Source organism: Saimiri boliviensis, chromosome 17 (assembly GCF_048565385.1).
Source record: "Saimiri boliviensis isolate mSaiBol1 chromosome 17, mSaiBol1.pri, whole genome shotgun sequence".
NCBI lineage: Eukaryota > Metazoa > Chordata > Mammalia > Primates > Cebidae > Saimiri > Saimiri boliviensis.
Window position 1 is genome coordinate 5,994,781 of NC_133465.1, and position 20,329 is coordinate 6,015,109.

Here is a 20,329-nt window from a genome sequence, read left to right on the forward strand (position 1 = left end):
GCTGCTTGTTGTACAAAAGTATAACACGTATTATGGATAGTATATAATACTTGATAAGTGTAGTAAACAGCTGTGTTTATGTGTTTACTGTACCATACTTTTATTCATTATTCTAGAGTATATTCTAGAGTTTGCTTGTACTTACTTTTAAAAAGTTGACTATTTTTTAGAAGAAGGCATTGTTATCATTGTAGATCCATACATGCTTATACCCCTGAAGATCTTTCAATCGGACAAGATGTGAAGGTGGGAGATGGTGATGTTGATGATCCTGACCATGTGCAGGCCTAGGCTGTTGTCTTAGTTTTTAACAAACAGTATTGAGGTTGAGTAAATGCCTGTAGTCCCAGCTACTCAGGTAGCTGAGGCAGGAGAATTGCCTCAGTCCAGGAATTCAAGGCTACAGTGTGCTGTGATTGTACCTGTGAATAGCCACTGCACTCCAGCCTGGGCAGCGTAGCAAGACTTGTCTCTTTAAAAAAGTAAAGAAATATGCCGGGCGTGGTGGCTCACGCCTGTAATCGTAGCACTTTTGGAGGCCAAGGTGAGTGGATCACTTGAGTGAGTTCAAGACCAGCCTGGGCAACATGGTGAAACCCTGTATCTACTGAAAATACAAAACTTAGCTGGGGCTGGTGGCGCGTGGCTGTAGTCCCAGCTGCTCGAGAGGCCAAGGCATGAAAATCACTTGGACCCAGGAGGCAGAGGCTGCAGTGAGCTGAGATTGTGTCGCTGCACTCCAGCCTAGGTGACAGAGCAAGACCCTGTGTCAAAAAAAAGTAAAGAATAATATTAACTGAAAAATCTAGGCCACATGGTGATATAGCCTGATAGTGTTTATGTAAAGTTTGAAAACATTCAAAACATTGTTTATGGATGTATATACACACATAGTAATTGTAGAAACACAAGTATGGTGATAATAAACTTCTGTTGGAGGGAGCAAGTTGCTTTTGGAAGAAACAGTGTCAAGGAAGGATATACACAGTAAGCATTCAATTAATATAAATTAAAATTTTTTGTATTATGTGTGTATGTACATATATAGAGTGATTTTTATCATACCTTAAAAATTGTAAGCAAAGAGTATTTAAATAACATTAGATCATTTTAAGTAAATTATTCAAAAAACCTTAATGTTTTGGGCAATGCCTGATACGTAATAATATGAATGATAAAATATGCAGCTGCTTGTTTTCTGCCGTTACCACTTAACATTATGTCATTGGTTGATGCAGTAACTCGAACATAGGTCATCATTCTTAGTAATCCAAGGATACATTTTGGTATATATCGTATGATACATGATACCTTTTTTCATTTTTTGAGATGGAGTTTCACCCTGTCTCCCAGGCTGGAGTGCAGTGGCGTGATCTTGGCTCACTGCAACCTCCACCTCCTGGGGGTTTAAGCAATTCTCGTACCTCAGCCTCCTGAGTAGCTGGGGCTACAGGCATGCACTACCATGCCCAGCTAATTTTGTATTTTTTTTTTTTTTTTTTTTTTTGAGACGGAGTTTCGCTCTTGTTACCCAGGCTGGAGTGCAATGGCACGATCTCGGCTCACCGCAACCTCCGCCTCCTGGGTTCAGGCAATTCTCCTGCCTCAGCCTCCTGAGTAGCTGGGATTACAGGCACACGCCACCATGCCCAGCTAATTTTTTGTATTTTTAGTAGAGACGGGGTTTCACCATGTTGACCAGGATGGTCTCGATCTCTTGACCTCGTGATCCACCCGCCTCAGCCTCCCAAAGTGCTGGGATTACAGGCTTGAGCCACCGCGCCCGGCTTTAATTTTGTATTTTTAGTAGAGATGGGGTTTCACCATGTTGGCGCACTTGAACTCCTTACCTCAAGTGATCCACCTGCCTTGGCCTCTCAAAGTCCTGGGATTACAGGCGTAAGCCACTGTGCCCAGACGTGATACATTATTTTTGGTGAGCCGTAAGCAACTGTTATTTAAAAGATATAAACACAATTGTAGGTGGGTTTTGTGAATATCATTAATATGACATTTGATAGTACATTAGTTTGCTAGGCCTGTCATAACAAAATACCACTGACAGTGAGACTTAAAACAATAGAAATTTGTTTTCTTATGATTCTAGGGGCTGGAAGTCTTAAGATTCAGGTGCTGGCAGGTTTAGTTTCTTCTGAGGTCTTTCTTCTTGGCCTGTAGATGACTGCCTTCTTACTGTTTCTTCACATGGACGTTTCTGTGTAAATATGCAGCCCTAGAGTCTCTTGATCTTAATAAGGACACCAGTCATGTTAGATTAAGGCCCTACCCCAATGGCCTTATTTTTTTTATTTTTATTTTTTATTTTTTTTGAGACGGAGTTTCGCTCTTGTTACCCAGGCTGGAGTGCAATGGCGCGATCTCGGCTCACCGTAACCTCCGCCTCCTGGGTTCAGGCAGTTCTCCTGCCTCAGCCTCCTGAGTAGCTGGGATTACAGGCACACGCCACCATGCCCAGTTGATTTTTTTTTTGTATTTTTAGTAGAGACGGGGTTTCACCATGTCGACCAGGATGGTCTCGAACTCTCGACCTCGTGATCCACCCGCCTCGGCCTCCCAAAGTGCTGGGATTACAGGCTTGAGCCACCGCGCCCGGCTCCAATGGCCTTATTTTAACCTAATCACCTCTTTAAAGATTATCTCCAAATAGGCTGAAGTCCTGGAGATTGAGCCTGCAGCATTTAAATTATGGAGGAAAGGGGGCACAAAATTAAGCACGTAACAGATAGTGTGCAAATCTTTTTCACTATAGCTTCATAATCCTTATAACAAACTTCACAAAGTAAGCAGTGGTGGATTATTATTCTAGTTTTGTTATGTAAACAGACTCAGAGTTATGTAATTAGTCAGTGGCAGAAGTGGAACTTAAAACTGGTTTTCTTGAAGAAAAAATTAGTAGTCTTGTTTTTATCTACCATGATTATGTTAGTGAAGTTAGATTTATTACTTTTTCCCAAAGTAGTGTTTCCCAAATTAGTATTGAGTAATGGGGTGTGTGTGTCTATATGTACATGGGTGTGTGTGTATACATTCTGTATTCAGTTACCTAGAATACAATATGAGAAATGATTGCTTTTAAAAGCTTTCAACTTAGAGGTTTGTTCATTAATACATTCATAAGAACTTCACTGTATCAGCCTGAAAATATATTTGTACTTGCTTAAAACCTCACTTACCCTAAAATGTAAGAAGAGAAAAATGCATTAAGTATACTTATTCTGTGACTTTACTGTTAGAATATTATAGAAATAAACCTAGATTTTTTTGTAGATTCTTAATTCTCAGGCTCACTTTTTTTTTTTTTTTTTCAGTTTATAATCGGAATAATTCATAAATTTTGAGGTTGTAGTGAACAGTAATTTTGTTTGTTCAGATAATTTTTTTCCTCACACAGTTGCGGTCTTGTAGTAAGAGTGAGTTGATATCTAAGAGCTCAGAGATCCTTATGATGTTTCAGCAAGTTCATCGGAAGCCCATGGCATCTTTTGTTACCACTCCTGTTCCACCAGACTTTACCAGGTATGATACAGTTTTTAATTTCATTTTCATTTGAAATTTATGTGCAAATGCATATACTTGTTTCAAAAGAATGTAATTTTTTTTGTGCCATTTCTCTCTCTCTTTTATTTTATAGGTAGGGTCTCACTTGTTGCCCAGGCTGGTCTCAAACTCCTGGACTCAAGTGATCTTCCCATCTTGGCCTCCCAAATTACTAGGGATCATAGGCATGAGCCACCACATTTGGCCACTTCATAGCTTTTTAAGGTCTTGTTTATAATGGAGTGGTCTGGTGAGCACTGTTTTATATGTTCAAATCTAGTCCTCCTGAAAAGTCTCACCCACTGACTGATACTTGTTAAGAGAAAATAATGAATTAGGAATCATTTTTATCCCCAAGAGCTCCATCTTCCATAGTGTAGAAAAAAAAATTGATAACGTTAGCTTTATCAGTGTACCTTTTGAGTTAAATTATATCTCCTAACACAAAACTCGGAAACCAATGAAATGCCAAAAGAATTTGAAGGTGACGCCATGTTATCTCCAGATCCTAAAAGATAGAGAGAGGAAATAATTTTGGCAAAAAGTATCCTCGTTTTCACCTTGGGCTAAACCTTAGAATTTTTCTGAACAGCGCCTTCCTTCAAGCATGTTTGTAATTCTGTAGTGTTAGACTGGTCGTTTCTGACTAGATGTTGGAGTCACTTGGGATTTGGCTGAAAGTTAATCAGTTCATGCCATACCCCAGGCCATTTGAAAGAAAATCTTTGTGTGTATATTAGTCTACTTGTGCTGCCGTAACAAAATACTACATACTAGGTGCCTTAAGCAACAGAAACATATTTTCTCACAGTTCGAGAGGCAAGAATTCCAAGATCTAGGTGTCAGAAAATTTGCTTTTTTCCTCTCAGCTTGCAGACAGCTTCCTTCTTTCTGTGTCCTCACCATACCTTTTCTCTGTTCTTGTTTGGAGAGAGATCAGTCTCTGGTGTCCCTTTTTTTTATGGGGACATAATCCTTGTTGTATTAGACCCACCCTTATGAACTCATTTAGCCTTAATGATCTTCCTAAAGGCCCTGTCTATAGACACAATCACGCTGGGGGTTAGGACTTTAACATAGGAATTTTCGGAGACACAATTCAGCCTATGACATTGGGTTCAGATGGGCATTTTCAGTTCTTCTTAAATCTCCTTAGCTCATTCTGAGATGAGGGTTGAAGCCACTGTTACAGAAATATTCTGATATGACAGACTATCTTCTAGAGATGACGTATATGGAATACTATTACGTTTTCCTAGCATGGTGAGGGCTGTTGTATGTTTAGAAAACAGCCTTTATTATAAAAATGTTTATTTTCTGCTGCCTTTCTTTTTTGTCTAATGTGATGCCCTCTGATGACCTCAGAGTAGTCATTGTATTGTTTTATTTTTTTAATTTATAATTTTATTTATTTATTATTATTTATTCCTTCTCACTCTGTCACCCAGGCTGGAATGCAGTGGCGTGATCTCCGTTCACTGCAACCTCCACCTCCTGGATTCAAGCAATTCTCACGCCTCAGCCTTCTGGGTAACTGGGTCTCTAGGCATGCGCCACCATGCCTGGCTAAGTTTTGTATTTTTAGGAGAGACGGGGTTTCTCCACGTTGACCAGGCTGGTCTTGAACTCCTGACCTCAAGTGATTTACCTACCTCAACCTCACAAAAGTGCTGGGATTACAGGCGTGAGCCACTGTGCCCAGCTGCATTCATCATACTAGAATATATTATATAAGCCAGGGCTTTTCAATCCTGTCATTGTTTACATTTTGAGCAGGATAATTATTTGTGGGGTGGGGTGAGATTTCCTATGTTTTGTAGGATGTTTAGCAGTATCCCCATAGCACTCCCCATCCCACCACCTTGCAATTGTGACAAAAATGTTTCTAGACATAGCTAAATGTCCATGGGGACGAAATCACCCCTGGCTGAGAATCCCTGTTACAAGCCCTTCTTACTTGTCACAAATGCCACACAGTTCTATAAACAGAAGGGCAAAGTTTTTTACTCTGGTGGTTCTCATTGACCAGTGGAAGTCTTCCTTTCTTTCTGATTAACAACCTCATAAAACAGTCGTATCTTTTTAAAACATTGCCTTTTTTGTTTAAATCTCTTTCTGAATGAAAGCACTGAATATTATTAAAAGGACTATTAAGTAGGTTTAGTTGAAGAATGTTCACAAGAATCCCTAGGCTGCCTCTATGATAGTGTGATGAGTTGTTTCAGTTTTGAAGATATGTTTTCTGAACCATTTCATCACTTGTGGAATAAAATGTATGTATATAAATTCCCATTCTTACACCACTTTCAGCAGCTCATCAGGCAGGTAACAATGCTCACTAGTCTGTTAATTAAGCACCGTTGGGGCCTTGTCTCTTTCTCCAGTAATGGTCACTACCTTATTGAAAATTTTGTCTTTTAATTTAATTTTTATTAGAAACCCATTTTATTAGTTGCACGATACAGGAAAAGAGGTCCGAATAAGAAAGACCAGCATCATGACATTAAATTACACACCAAAGTTTAGATGTGCAAAGCAGTGGTATTTCTGTTGTCTTTAGTTCCATTAGTTAGTATTGGTGTTGGAGCCACAGTGGAGAAGAAAAGGTCGCTAAATCAGTGCAGTGTTATTTATTAAAGGCCGTGTGCCCAGTATTGTTTGTAGGTGGTGCATGGGAGAAGAGGAACTCAAAACTTACTGCGTAACTATTTCACGTTAAATAATAGCAAATTCTTTGTTAAAACATACTATGGGCCAGGAGCGGTGGCTCACACCTGTAATCCCAGCACTTTGAGAGGCCGAGGTGGGTGGATCACGAGGTTAAGAGATTGAGACCATCCTGGCCAACATAGTGAAACCCCGTCTCTACTAAAAATATAAAAATTAGCTGGGCATGGTGGCGTGCGCCTGCAGTCCCAGCTATTTGGGAGGCTGAGGCAGGAGAATTGTTTAAACCCAGGAGGCGGAGGTTGTAGTGAGCCGAGATCACACCACTGCACTCCAGCCTGGCGACAGAGTGAGACTCTGTCTCAAAAACAAAACCATAAAAATGTATTCTGTGTTGCTCAGTTACATATCTTATATCAGAAATTGTGAAAAGAGGGCAGGCGTAGAGACTGGCATGGTCAAGAAGACTTCTGGAAAGGAATTGTAGAAGACCTGAAAAGATACATAGGATTTTGTTTGGCAGATGGTGTATGTATGTATGAACAAAAATATGCTGGTGTATTTGGAGGACAGCAAGAAAATTATTTCAACCAGAATTTGGTGGGTTATTTATTGTTGATGCATAGTAAGAAATAATACTATCTGTGTCTTCAGGGAGGACTTAAAACAGTAGGCTGGGCACGGTGGCTCAGGTCGTAATCCCAGCACTTTGGGAGGCTGAGGTGGGTGGATCACGAGGTCAGGAGTTCAAGACCAGCCCAGCCAAGATGGTGAAATCCCGTCTCAACTGAAAGTACAAAAATTGGCTGGGCATGGTGGCAGGTGTCTGTAATCCCAGCTAATGAGGAGGCTGAGGCAGGGAATTCTTTGAACCTGGGAGGCAGAGGTTGCAGTGAGCCAAGATTGCACCACTGCACTCCAGCCTGGTTAACAGAGCAGTACTCCATATCAAAAAACAAACAAACAAAAAATACAGTAGTATAGCTCTCAGTTGATAGGGAGGTTTATTTTTCAGGGAGAAATAGTCAAGTTGGTAAAGAGAACCAGTTTTTATATAGCTCAACATTCTATTTCCTTAAGGAACAAATGGATATTGTGGTTCTCCCTTTTTTCCTTTTGTTCATGAAATTATGATGAGGTTACTGGTCTGAAGATGTTGCCCATCAGTGACTTCCAGAATACTGGGCTAGAGATGGTTTGCGGCTAATTTCCCATGTTCTTGTGAAGACAAAGATTCATTGACACCATCAAGAGATGAATCCAGTCATCACAAAAACAAGAGTAGTCTACATTTCTAAGAGAGTAGGAGAAATTTTAAAAGTTTGAAAAGATAAAGTAGAGTCTCATCTGCAGCCACAGAATGGTAACATTAGTATGACTGAAGATAACCTCTGAACAAATGAGCATAATATGGAGATGTTAACAAATAGTTAAAGGTGGTAGAGTTAGATGGCCTAGCAGTAGCAATACCTTTGTGTATACATGTAAAGAATGCAAAATCAGTGAGCTGAGATCATGCTACTGCACTCCAGCCTGGGTGACAGAGTATGACTCTGTATCAAAAATAAATAAAAATTTTTAAAAGAATGCAAAATAATTTCTTTTGCAAAAGAATTTTTTGAGCAAATATTTCCAACTCTGTGAATCAGCCAGCAATTATTTGTAAACATTCAATGACTGTATGCCAGCTGTATTTTAGGTATGTGTTAAGTGCTAGCAATAAGCATAATACAGAGCTCTTTTGATTTATAATTACCATTTAGTGAGGAAAAATAGATGATTGAAACAGTAATAAAATTAATGTGGTAACTGGTGATAGGGGAGGTAAGTGTATCCTGTTTAATCCTGCCCAGTACCACTAATTTGTCATTAGATTATTTGTGTCCAAAAAGTTTTCCCTTGGAAAATGTACATATAAAGAAATATGTCACAGTACCTGTTTTCTGTGCTCTGAATGCGATCGTTTTCTCTTAGCAAATGAGAGCTAGGGTAAGCTGGACTGTACCCTCTTGGTTCATGAGTGTTAGCAGCCTATGCTCGTTAGCCTGGAAATTTTCTTTCTTTTTTTTTTTTTTCCATATTACATCAGCAGAGTCTGTTTAATATCTTTAATAATTATATCACTTCTAAAGCTTTCCACAAAAGGGTATTACAATTTTTTAACTTATTGCAAACATATATTTTTTTAAAAAGTCAGCCTTAATACCGAAGCTATAATACAAATTTTAAATTACTGACATATACCATAAAACACAATGAAGAACATTTTATTTAAATAAAAAGAATACTACTTCTCTAGGCAAGAAATCAAACATATTTCTTTTATCCCCATATTTATATCCATTGTTGATATTTTATAGGCTAGTTTCTAAACAGATGCAGATTTTTACAAAGTGATGAAAGCCATGTTTTGCTCAGGAATACTATGGTTCACATGTCATATAGGTTGTGTTACAGCAGATATTAGTTTGCCAAGCTTCAGATGGCAAAATGCTAAGTTGTGAATTCAGTATTGTCCAGCTAGTTGTTTCTCCTTGCCCTGCATACTCTGGCAGCATGTACTGTTGAGAGACCGCCTTATTGCTACCACGTCTCTTCTTGTAGTTGAATTCACCGTGGGAGAATATTCATGTCCTTAAGATGCAAGTCCGAGCAAAAAGCCTCCCACAAATCTGCTGGGTATCACAATATTCTGCTTGATAAATTCTGTTGCTTCTTTAATTAAATTGTTGATTTCAGGGCTGCTTTATTCACTCGTTTCTTAATCTGTCTTTTTGCTATGTTTACATCTTTTTTCAACTCTCTTTATCCTGGAAGCTTTCTGCTTCACCATTCTAAGTTGAAAATGGCATCTCCTCCTTTTTATTTTGTGTTCTGCTGAAGTCTTTTGACCCTTCATGGCCAATAAAATATGTTAATGATAGTCTGGACTTAGAGCAGAAATAGCAATAACAACACAAGAAATAAATCACACTGGACATGGTGGAAGAAGTAGTATGCAGATTAGCAGACAACTGGGGATTGGTTAAAGTCTTTGTATATTGTGGAGCATATTCTGTACTTGATAAGAGACCTTATTGAAAGTTGCACAAAATTATAAAAGCATGTCAGATTTGAAGACTATACTGGGAAGACTCCATGAGAGCTCTTACTAGGTTTTTGGTTCCAGAAAGTCTTCCTAGTCACTAATTGCATTGGCGCTGCTAATTGGGGATTGTGTGCATTGAGTTCTAGGAGACCATATAATGGGAAGACCTTGGAGCAGACCTCCAAGAGTATATGACTTTGAATCTGTTATCTGAAGAAATGCTAAGGATTAACCAGGTGAAAGGATCTGGGGATGAGGAATGTGAGTCATACAAGGAAGGATAACAACTGGCTAGGGATATGATAGGAATTCTTGACATAGTCAATTTGGATAATTGCTATACAGTTAATCACAGGGCAAAGTACATCTACTTACTGTGTAAAAGATGTGATCTACTTAGCTATACTTACATTAAAATAAAGAATTACTTATCTATATTGTATTTTTTTTTTTTTTTTTCTGAAATGGAATCTCTGTTGCCAGGGTGGAGTGCAGTGGTGGGATCTCTGCTCACTGCAACCTCCGCCTCCCAGGTTCAAGCGATTCTTCTGCCTCGGCCTCCCGTGTAGCTGGGACTGCAAGCATGCGCCACCATGCCCAGCTAATTTTTGTATTTTTAGTAGAGATGGGGTTTCACCATGGTGGCCAGGACGGTTTCAATCTCTTGACTTCATGATCCACCCACTTCAGCCTCCCAAAGTGCTAGGATTACAAGCGTGAGCCACCTCGCCTGGCCCTATATTCTATTTTCATGTGGCAAGTCACTAATTTCTTTAGACAATATCACAGTGTGGCAGTGCTATAGATGTATCTTTTATCTTGTTTCGATGATAACCAAAGTTCTGATGAATTTTAGAAGATATTTCTGAAGATGTGGTGAAATGGTTTGCAGTTTATTGTTTTGGTAAATTTGTAATTTTATATATCAAATTTATAACATTCTAACACTGTATGATAGTCTTTTTCATAGTGTTTTAATGAATTTTGAGGTGTTGTAATGCCAGTGTACAAACCATCTATATGATTGAAAGTAGTTAGCAGCAAAATGACTTAACCCTTTAGTCCGTTCTGTGATTATAGTTCAGTTCTCTTTTGATGAGTACTGAATGGGACTAAAGTTGCTTGAAGTAATCTTGACTTGCCAAGAATGTGTTACTGTGCTAGTTCATCACAGTTGCCCCCTAGATAATTAGGTATTCTAATCCTGTGAAAATGTGAAGTTGTATTTGCTAGTAAATAGTTGCAGAGTATTTAAGGTCTGTTAGTATTTCCCATAATTTGTCCAAAGAAGGAAATTTGGGGATTAAGTGTGTTATCACTGACTATTGTTTCTTTCCATTTTTTAAAGCATGTTTATATCTTTTATAATTCATGTTCACAGCCTAAGCATCACTTTCTTTTTCCCATTTCCATGAGTACTTTTTTTTTTTTTTTTTTTTGAGACGGAGTTTCACTCTTGTTACCCAGGCTGGAGTGCAATGGCGCGATCTCGGCTCACTGCAACCTCTGCCTCCTGGGTTCAGGCAATTCTCCTGCCTCAGCCTCCTGAGTAGCTGGGATTACAGGCACGCGCCACCATGCCCAGCTAATTTTTTGTATTTTTAGTAGAGACGGGGTTTCACCATGTTGACCAGGATGGTCTCGATCTCTTGACCTCGTGATCCACCCTCCTAGGCCTCCCAAAGTGCTGGGATTACAGGCTTGAGCCACCGCACCCGGCCTCCATGAGTACTTTTTAAAGTGCATTTCTTGGCTGGGTGTGGTGGCTCATGCTTGTAATCCAGGCACTTTGGAGGCCAAGGTGGGTGGATCACCTTAGGTCGGGAGTTGAAGACCAGCCTGACCAACATGGTGAAACCTCGTCTTTAAAATAAATAAATAAAATTTAAAAAAATAATAAAGTGCATTTCTTGTACTTACTTTAATAATTATTCATATTGTATGGCCTTTTTTTAAGAAAAAAAAAAACTTGTATAAAGTATTTATTTAGACAGACTCTTGCTCTGTCACCCATGTTGGAGTGCAGTAGTGCGATCTTGGCTCACCGTAACCTCCACCTCTAGGGTTCAAGCAATTCTGCCTCAGCCAGGTAGCTTGGATTACATACGTGCACCACCACACCTCCCTAATTTTTGTATATTTTTAATAGAGATGGGGTTTTACCATGTTGGCCAGGCGGGTCTCAAACTCTTGACCTCAAGTGATCCACCTGCCTTGGCCTTCCAGAGTGCTGGGATTATAGGTGTGAGCCACTTTGCCCAGCCAAAAAACTTTTAGAAAGTATTTGTATCTCTAATTTAATGGAAAACCTTTGATGGTTTTATGAATTCATTTGATTTAATGTTTAATAAAGATTTAAAAATATTTCTTAGATTGTTAGTTTAATAATGTTTTCAAGATACTACTGAGGGACTTTTTTTTTTAGGTAAATGGAATTTTAAACGTAAAAGCTAAATAATTTTTTTTTTTGCCTTTTGCTTGTTTTTAGTGAATTAGTGCCATCTTATGATTCAGCTACTTTTGTTTTAGAGAATTTCAGGTAAGAGTTTTTGGCAATTCTGATTTTTTGTATGTGTATATAAGGAAGAGCCAGAAAAGTATTCTTTGGTAAGATAGTAATCTAGTGAACTGTGATACTCACTAGAAGTCTTAGAAAAATAAGTTTCCTATTAGAAACATAGAGCTCATTTGTGCTGGACTATATGGTATCTTTTTTTTTTTTTTTTTTTTTTTTTTTTTTTTTTTTTGAGACAGAGTTTTGCTCTTGTTACCCAGGCTGGAGTGCAATGGCGCAATCTCGGCTCACCGCAACCTCCTCCTCCTGGGTTCAGGCAATTCTCCTGCCTCAGCCTCCTGAGTAGCTGGGATTACAGGCACGCACCACCATGCCCAGCTACTGTTTTGTATTTTTAGTAAAGATGGGGTTTCACCATGTTAACCAGGATGGTCTCGATCTCTTGACCTCGTGATCCACCCGCCTCGGCCTCCCAAAGTGCTGGGATTACAGGCTTGAGCCACCGCGCCCAGCCCTATATGGTATCTTTAGACTGACTGCTTCTCAAATCTGGGGAAAGGAACCTTTTTTTTGTTTTGTTTTGAGACAGGATCTTTCTCTGTCACCCAGGCCGAAGTGCAGTGGCCTGATCATTGCTCACTGCAGCCTCAACCTCTTGGGCTGCAGCATTCCTTCTACCTCCACCTCCCAAGTAGCTGTGACTACAGGCGTGCACCACCACAAAGGTTGTGGGGGTCTCATTGTGTTTCCTGGGCTGGTCTCAAACTCCTGGGCTCCAATGATTCTCCCATCTCGGTCTCCCAAATTGCTGGAATTATAGGCATTAGCCATGGTGCTCTGTCCAAAGTAGGGAACCATTTTTAATAAGAGAGATCACTTAGCTTTTCCTAAGGTGAGGGGCCAGTTAGAGGTTGATGAGCCCCCACTTACCCAACCTCAAAAATAAAAGTGGTGGGAGGAAATTCATTAAGATCCATTTATCTCAGCTCAAAGTGAAGAATTGTGGGTAAGGGACCATTTTTGTAAGAAATCTATAGACTTTGTCGGTTGCATGTTAATTTTGCTAGCTTTTACTACGTTTTCTCTAAAATCTGAAGTGAAAATCATAAAATGCAAGGTTCTTAGCAGTTTGTCTTTGACTGCAGCATGCCAAGTGGAAACAAAGAATACAAGGTCTTCAGGAAGGAAACTCCAAATAATAGGCAAAGGCCATTAAACATTAAAATAAGGCCACACTGAGAATTTATACCTTTTCCCATTTAATTTGTTTTTTCTAATGGGATACTTTTGTGGCTAAAAGACAGTCTCTTTGAGGTTTTTTCCACATGTATTAAGGTTTAGTGCATGTTCTTTCATTTTTCAATATTAAACAAAGATGATTATACTGCAGAGAAGTGAGAAAGAAGAAACATTCTGGGTTTTGTTTTATTTTTAATGGTGAAAGACTGCTTATTGAAGCATTAATTAAATTTGGGAGACTTAATGATACATTTTTTTCCCTTTTCCTTCCTCACAATTTTGAGGGGATTTTGTTTCCTGATTCTTAGATATTGCTGAATATTTCAGTTTTTTTTTTTTTTTGAGCCGGAGTTTCGCTCTTGTTACCCAGGCTGGAGTGCAATGGCGCGATCTCGGCTCACTGCAACCTCTGTCTCCTGGGTTCAAGCAATTCTCCTGCCTCAGCCTCTCGAGTAGCTGGGACTACAGGCATGCACCACCATGCCCAGCTAACTTTTGTATTTTTAGTAGAGACAGGGTTTCACCATGTTGACCAGGATGGTCTCGATCTCTTGACCTCATGATCCTCCCGTCTCGGCCTCCCAAAGTGCTGGGATTATAGGCGTGAGCCACCGCGCCCAGCTCAGTATTTCAGTATTTAAAAAATTGTTTTTATTTCAGAATTTAAGCATATCTAAACTTTTACAGTGGAATTTTGACCTGTTCAGTCACCTTCTGTTATTTGTCTAGAATTTCAAATATATAACAAAGAAACTGGTTTGCTTTTCTTTTTGCCTGTTGCCATTTCACAACAGTTTTGATCTTGGGATATGGTTGATTTTGTTTTTCTTTAGCACTTTGCGTCAGAGAGCAGATCCTGTTTACAGTCCACCTCTTCAAGTTTCAGGACTTTGCTGGAGGTTAAAAGTTTACCCAGTAAGTTTTTCATATTTCTAATAAATTTTGAAACCAAGATCTTTCTTTCAGAGTTCTGTTGTATACTAGTTTGATTACTGAGAACTGTTAATTCTTTATTTCTTGTTACATATGCTGTCCTCATTTCCTGTTCTCCCTCTCCCTTCATATTCGGCAACTGTTTGTCCAAACCTTGTTCTCTAGTACGTTGTGCTGGAAGGCTGATTGAAAACAGTATTCCCTGAGTTCTCATATGTTGAAAGCAGTTTTTGCCCTTTATAGTCTAAGGCTAGTATTGCTGGATATAAAATGCTTGGCTCTTATTTTCTTTTTCTTTTATTTTTTTTGAGATGGAGTCTTGCTCTGCAGCCCAGGCTACAGTGCAGTGGTGTGATCTTGGCTCACTGCAGCCTCCGCCTCCCAGGTCCCAGTTCAAGCAATTCTCCTGCCTCAGCCTCCTGAGTAGCTGGCATTACAGGCATGCGTCACCATTCCCAGCTAATTTTTGTATTTTTAGTAGAGACGAGGTGTCACCATGTTGGTCAGTCTGGTCTTAAACTCCTGACATAGTGCTGGGTACAGGTGTGAACCACCATGCTCAGCCCATATTTTTTTTCAATGGGTATCTTAAATGTGCGATTCCATTTTGTTTAGGTAAAGTCTGATAATAAACTAATTTTCTTTACCTTTAAAGAAATTTGGTGGTATTATCTAGATGCTAAGTAACCTTTTTGAGTACACTAATTTACTATTACACATTTTAGTACTCCTGGGACTAAAATGTATTCTCAGTTACACACCGAACACTTTGAATATGTAGTTTCAGATTTTTTTTTTTAGAAGAGTTTTGCATAATGGGATTATACAATAATATATAATGTTTTGTGTCAGGCTTTATTCACCTAGCTGATGATTCACTTATTCATTGATATCTGTTGAGTGATTATCATGTCAAACCTCAAAGGCTGCCTCAGGTTCTTTGAAGCAAGGTATATTAAAAATGAAGAGGTTAATTGTACTTGTACCCCTGTATAGTCATATCCCGGTAGCCACTGGAGATGTATAAGCATCTCTGTTTTCAGCCTTCATTGTCTCATTGGGGGAACAGATTTTTTAAACAAGTAGTTATAGTAAATGTGATCCTTTTAAAACACAGACACCTGAAGTACTAGGGAAACACACATAGGGAGTAATTATCTTTTTTTTAAACAGTGTTGCCAAAATTAAGCAAAAAGGGAGGGAGTAATTATCTTTATAAAAATAAAATCTCTGTAGTAGAGATTCAAACAGCTTCTTAATCTCTAGACAGAATCTTACCTGGAATTCTAACATTAAAATCATATAGAAATTATTATTATTACTATTATTATTATTATTTTTTTTTTTTGAGACGGAGTTTCGCTCTTGTTACCCAGGCTGGAGTGCAATGGCCCGATCTCGGCTCACCGCAACCTCCGCCTCCTGGGTTCAGGCAGTTCTCCTGCCTCAGCCTCCTGAGTAGCTGGGATTACAGGCACGTGCCACCATGCCCAGCTAATTTTTTGTATTTTTAGTAGAGACGGGGTTTCACCATGTTGACCATGATGGTCTCGATCTCTTGACCTCGCGATCCACCTGCCTCGGCCTCCCAAAGTGCTGGGATTACAGGCTTGCACCACCGTGCCCGGCCTAGAAATTATTTTTAATTACTTTCAGCCTAGGGTATTACCTTTTTCTATGTTGGTCTTAAAAATTAACTTTTGGTTTTAACATTTATTTGCCTCACTCATTTCTAATGAAATTATTTTTCCTATTAGGGTCTTGGGTTTTTTGTTAAGGTTGATTTATAGGGGTTCTATATATGTTAAAAATCTTAACCTTTTTCATGGTTGTTTATATTTCCCTTCATTGCTGTGCCTTAATATTTTCATGTTTGTTGAATGCACAAAAGTTTAAAGTTGTTAAGAACTCAGATCTATTGGTGTGTTTTATTATTTCCTCCATTGCTTTGAGGCTTAGAAGTGCTTCTCAATCTAGAGATCAGATATTGATCCGCATTTTGTTTTATTGTGGCTTAATTTTTTTTACACTTAAACTGATCTGGAGTTTGTATAACTTCATATTCTTCTTTCAGGATGGAAATGGAGTTGTGCGAGGTTACTACTTATCTGTGTTTCTGGAACTCTCAGCTGGCTTGCCTGAAACTTCTAAGTAAGATGTGTAATTAAATAACAACCTTAATGTGCATTTATATACATTCCCCCTAGCAATTATTGTCAATTTTAATTTTTGTTAATTACTGTGTTGGTATATACAGAGTAATATGGAATTCTGGCCGTCATGGGATGGTATACACTGGCAGTTCTCAAACTCTCTGGACTCAGGATCCCTTATGCTCAAAATTTATGGGGAACCCCAAAGAGTTTTTGTTTATATGGGTTATATATGTTATTATTTTCTGAGTTAGAACCTAAAACTGAAAAAATTTATTCAAAATTTTAATTCACTTTTAAGATAACAAGCCATTGCATACTAATGTAAATAACATTTTTAAATGAAAAGTAACTTTTTCTAAAACTATTTTTAAGAAAACTTAAAAATATTGTCTAGAAAATGTTGTTCCATGAGGTTTTTTTGTTTGTTTTTGTTATTGCAGGAAAATGGGTAATCTCATCCCTCTTGCTTCATGTTAGCTACAGCAGACATTTTGCCTGCATATTGCTTTTCATTTTTGGAAATATATTTACTGTCTGGCTTAAAAGAAGACAACTGGATTCTCACATCTGCTTTTATATTTAATTTTTTAAAAATAATCATTTTGATTGAAGTACATGTATAAAATCTAGCTGCAGAGTTCTACAACCATCACCAACATCTACAATGTTCTATTTACCCCACAAAGAATCCCTGTACTCATTAGCAATCACTTCTCATTCTCCCTTTCCCTCAGTCCCTGGCAACCACAAATATACGTTTTGTTAAGGAGAAATTTTTTAAAAAGTAGTTTTAGATAATTGTGGATCTTCTTTGATATTATACCCAAACTTAACAAGTGGTAGGTTAATGTTATTTATAATGTGGATTCTGGAATCATATTAATGATTTTTTTTTTTATTGTGTTAACATGAAATCTGTTAGTTTGATGTGGAATATCTGCTTTCAGCTAACATGAAGCAAGAGGGATTAGATTACCCATTTTCCTGCAATAACCCCCCCCCAAAAAAAAGAAAGGAACCCATGAAACATTTTCTAGACATTGGACATGGTGGCAACAAATGAAAGAAATCCCTGAGAGACAAGGAACACAAATTAGATCTGTGATTTCTCCAGCTTACAGTCTTGAGAGAGTTTTCAGACTGCAACACAGGGAGAAGCAGGACTGAGGTAGAATCTGGCAGATTTAGTTGAGGAAATAGTGCTGAGAGTTTAGGAAGGACAATGCAGCTAGAGTGCATTGGACAGAATACCAGAGAGGAAAAAGCTGCAGAGACTAACGTCTAGAGATCGTAATGGGTTTCCCTTGAGTATTCAGCAGAGTACTTATTAGGGCATATGTTTGAGGAAACTACCTGAGATTGGGGAAAGAACTGTCTGACATGATTAGAGGGAATAGTGAATGCCTGGTGCTTACATAGGGCCAGGAACTGTGTGGTTTGCAACCAGCCACAGTGGAGAAATTTATAATTCATGGATCATTGGGTATAATGCTAAAGAAGTTTTTGCCTCAGTAGTAGGAATTATCCCTAGACTGAACACTGATCTGGGCCCACCCAACAAATGTGAGACCTGAAAGGATCAAATTGTTTTCAAATAACTTAGCTGCATCCCAGAATGAAGCTCAAGAAAATTTATAAGGTTGCTGAAGTATCTAACATCCAGCAGAGTAAAATTTATAATATCTTGTGTTCAGTCATTAATTTGCTGGACTGGCTGGCTCATACCTGTAATCTCAGCACTTTGGGAGGCCAAGGCAGGAGGAGTGCTTGAGACTAGGAATTTGAGACCAACCTGGGCAATATAGTGAGACCCTGCACACATCTCAGCTACTGAGGAGGCTGAGGCAGGAGGATTGCTTGAACCCAGGAAGTCAAGGCTACAGTAAGTTGTGTCTGCAACATTGCACTGCAGCCTGAATGGCAGAGTGAGACCTCGTCTCAATTTATTTATTTACTTATTTTGAGTCTCATTTTATCACCCAACTTGGAATACAGTGGCGTGATCTCAGCTCACTGCAACCTCTGCCTCCCAGGTTCAAGCAGTTCTCCTTCATCAGCCTCCTGAGTAGCTGGGATTACAGGCATGTACCACCACACCCAGCTAATTTTTGTATATTTAGTAGAAACAGGGTTTCATCATGTTGGCCAGGCTGGTCTTGAACCCCTGACCCGAGGTGATCCACGCACCTCCCCCTCCCAAAGTGTGAGCAGGTGTGAGCCACTGTACCCAGTGAAGAATTCCTTATATGTTTTGGATACTAAACATTTATCAGACATATGATTTGCAAATAGTTTCTCCCGTTTGGTAGGTTGTCTTTTCACTTTCTTGATAATGTCCATTAATGCACAAAAGTTTATAGACTGTATCTTCTTTATCTTTTTGTAAACCTGAAAATTTTATACAATTGAATGTATAAATCAGAATATATTGGCTTTCCCAATGTATACTTATTTTCTTTTTCTTTTTGAGACAGGGTCTCACTGTGTCACTGAGGCTGGCCACAGCGGCACAGTAATGGCTCACTGCAAACCTCCTGGGCCCAGGTGATCCTCCTGCTCTGTCACTCCAGTAGCTAAGACTACAGGAATGCACTACCATACCCGGCTAGTTTTTCTGTTTTTGTAGAGACGGGGTTTCACTATGTTGCCCAGGCTGGTCTCACACTCCTGAGCTCAAGTGATCTGCTGACCTCGGCTTCCTAAAGTGCTGGGATTACAGATGTTAGACACTGTGTCCAGCCTACTTATTTTCTTTTTTCAACTCTTATTTTAGGTGTGGAGTTACGTATGAAGGTTTGTTACATAGATAAACTCCTGTCACGGGAGTTCGTCATAAAGATTATTTTATCATGCAGGAGTTAAACCTAGTACCCAGTCGTCGTTTTTTCTGTTCCTCTCCCTTTTCCCACCCTCTACTCTCAAGTATACCCCAGTGTCTGTTGTTTTCTTTATGTTCCTAAGTTTTCATCATTTAGCTACCACTTATAAGTGAGAACATGTGGTATTTGGCTTTCTGTTCCTATATTAGTTTGCTGAGGATAATAGCCTCCAGCTCCATCCATGTTGCACAAAAAAACATGATCTTGTTCTGGCTGCATACTTATTTTTTAAAGTTGGGGTTTCACCATGTTGGCCTCAGGTGATCCACCCACTGTGGCCTCCCAAAGTGCTGGGATTACAGGCGTGAGCCACCGTGCTTGGCCTGCATACTTATTTTCTATTAGGAAATTTTATAGCCTCGAATTTCTAAATACACAGTAATTTGCTTTGTTATAACTTGTACTGAAAAAATCGAGTATTTCAAAATTTGTGTTTTTAAATTGCGTGATGATAAACCTCAAAGGATAATAGAAATTTCGTGTTTAAGGAAACGTAGTGAATATATAGAAAAAATATTGCATTAGTAAAACAAAAGCAACTTTGAATTACTTGTTTCTTCAGAAATTATTTCTTTTTTGAGCTGTTGTCTTATACCTGATATATTGGTAAACATCTTTATGAAGAAAAAAGGACCTAGTGCCATTCATATTTTGGTGGTCCATTAAAAAAACTGCTGTTTTGGCCAGGCATGGTAGCTCACGGCTATAATTCCAGCACTTTGGGAGGCCAAGAAGGGGTGGATCGTCAGAGGTCAGAAGTTTCAGACCAGCATGGCCAACATTATGAAACCCTGTCTAAATATAAAAAATTAACTGGGAGTGGTGGCATATGCCCGTAATCTCAGCTGCTTGGGAGGCTAAGGCAGAATTGCTTGAACCAGGGGTCAGAGGTTGCAGAGTGGAGACCATGCCACCACCCTCTAGCCTAGGTGACAGAGTGGCTCCATCTAAAAAATAAAAAAAATTAAAAAAAAACACTGGGCCAGGCACGGTGGCTCACATCTGTAATCCCAGCACTTTGGGAGGCCGAGGTGGGCAGATGACAAGGTCAGGAGTTCGAGACCAGCCTGGCCAACATAGTGAAACCCTGTCTCTCCTAAAAATACAAAAATTAGCTGGGCATAGTGGCACACACCTGTAATCCCAGCTACTTGGGAGGCTGAGGCAGGAGAATCGCTTGAACCCTGGAGGCGGAGGTTGAAGTGAGCCAAGATCACCCTGCTGCATTCCAGCTTGGGCAGCAGAGTGAGACTTTGTCTAAAAAATATATATATATGTATACTGCTGTTTTTCC

General features: G+C 39.1%; 1 protein-coding gene across 6 annotated transcripts in view; it reads left to right on the top strand.

The window, feature by feature from the left end:
• The window catches only part of TRIM37 (tripartite motif containing 37), a 123,801-nt gene that overhangs the window by 45,212 nt on the left and 58,260 nt on the right, over window positions 1-20,329 (top strand). For 4 of the 6 annotated variants that reach the window (XM_039477046.2, XM_074388085.1, XM_039477047.2 and 1 more), the window contains 4 exons: window positions 3,413-3,537; window positions 11,802-11,852; window positions 13,901-13,982; window positions 16,075-16,151. In XM_039477046.2, coding sequence (XP_039332980.2) covers window positions 3,413-3,537; window positions 11,802-11,852; window positions 13,901-13,982; window positions 16,075-16,151 — 335 coding nt within the window. The remainder of the gene's footprint in view (window positions 1-3,412; window positions 3,538-11,801; window positions 11,853-13,900; window positions 13,983-16,074; window positions 16,152-20,329) is intronic. The other 2 variants (XM_074388083.1, XM_074388082.1) reach the window with 1 other exon arrangement.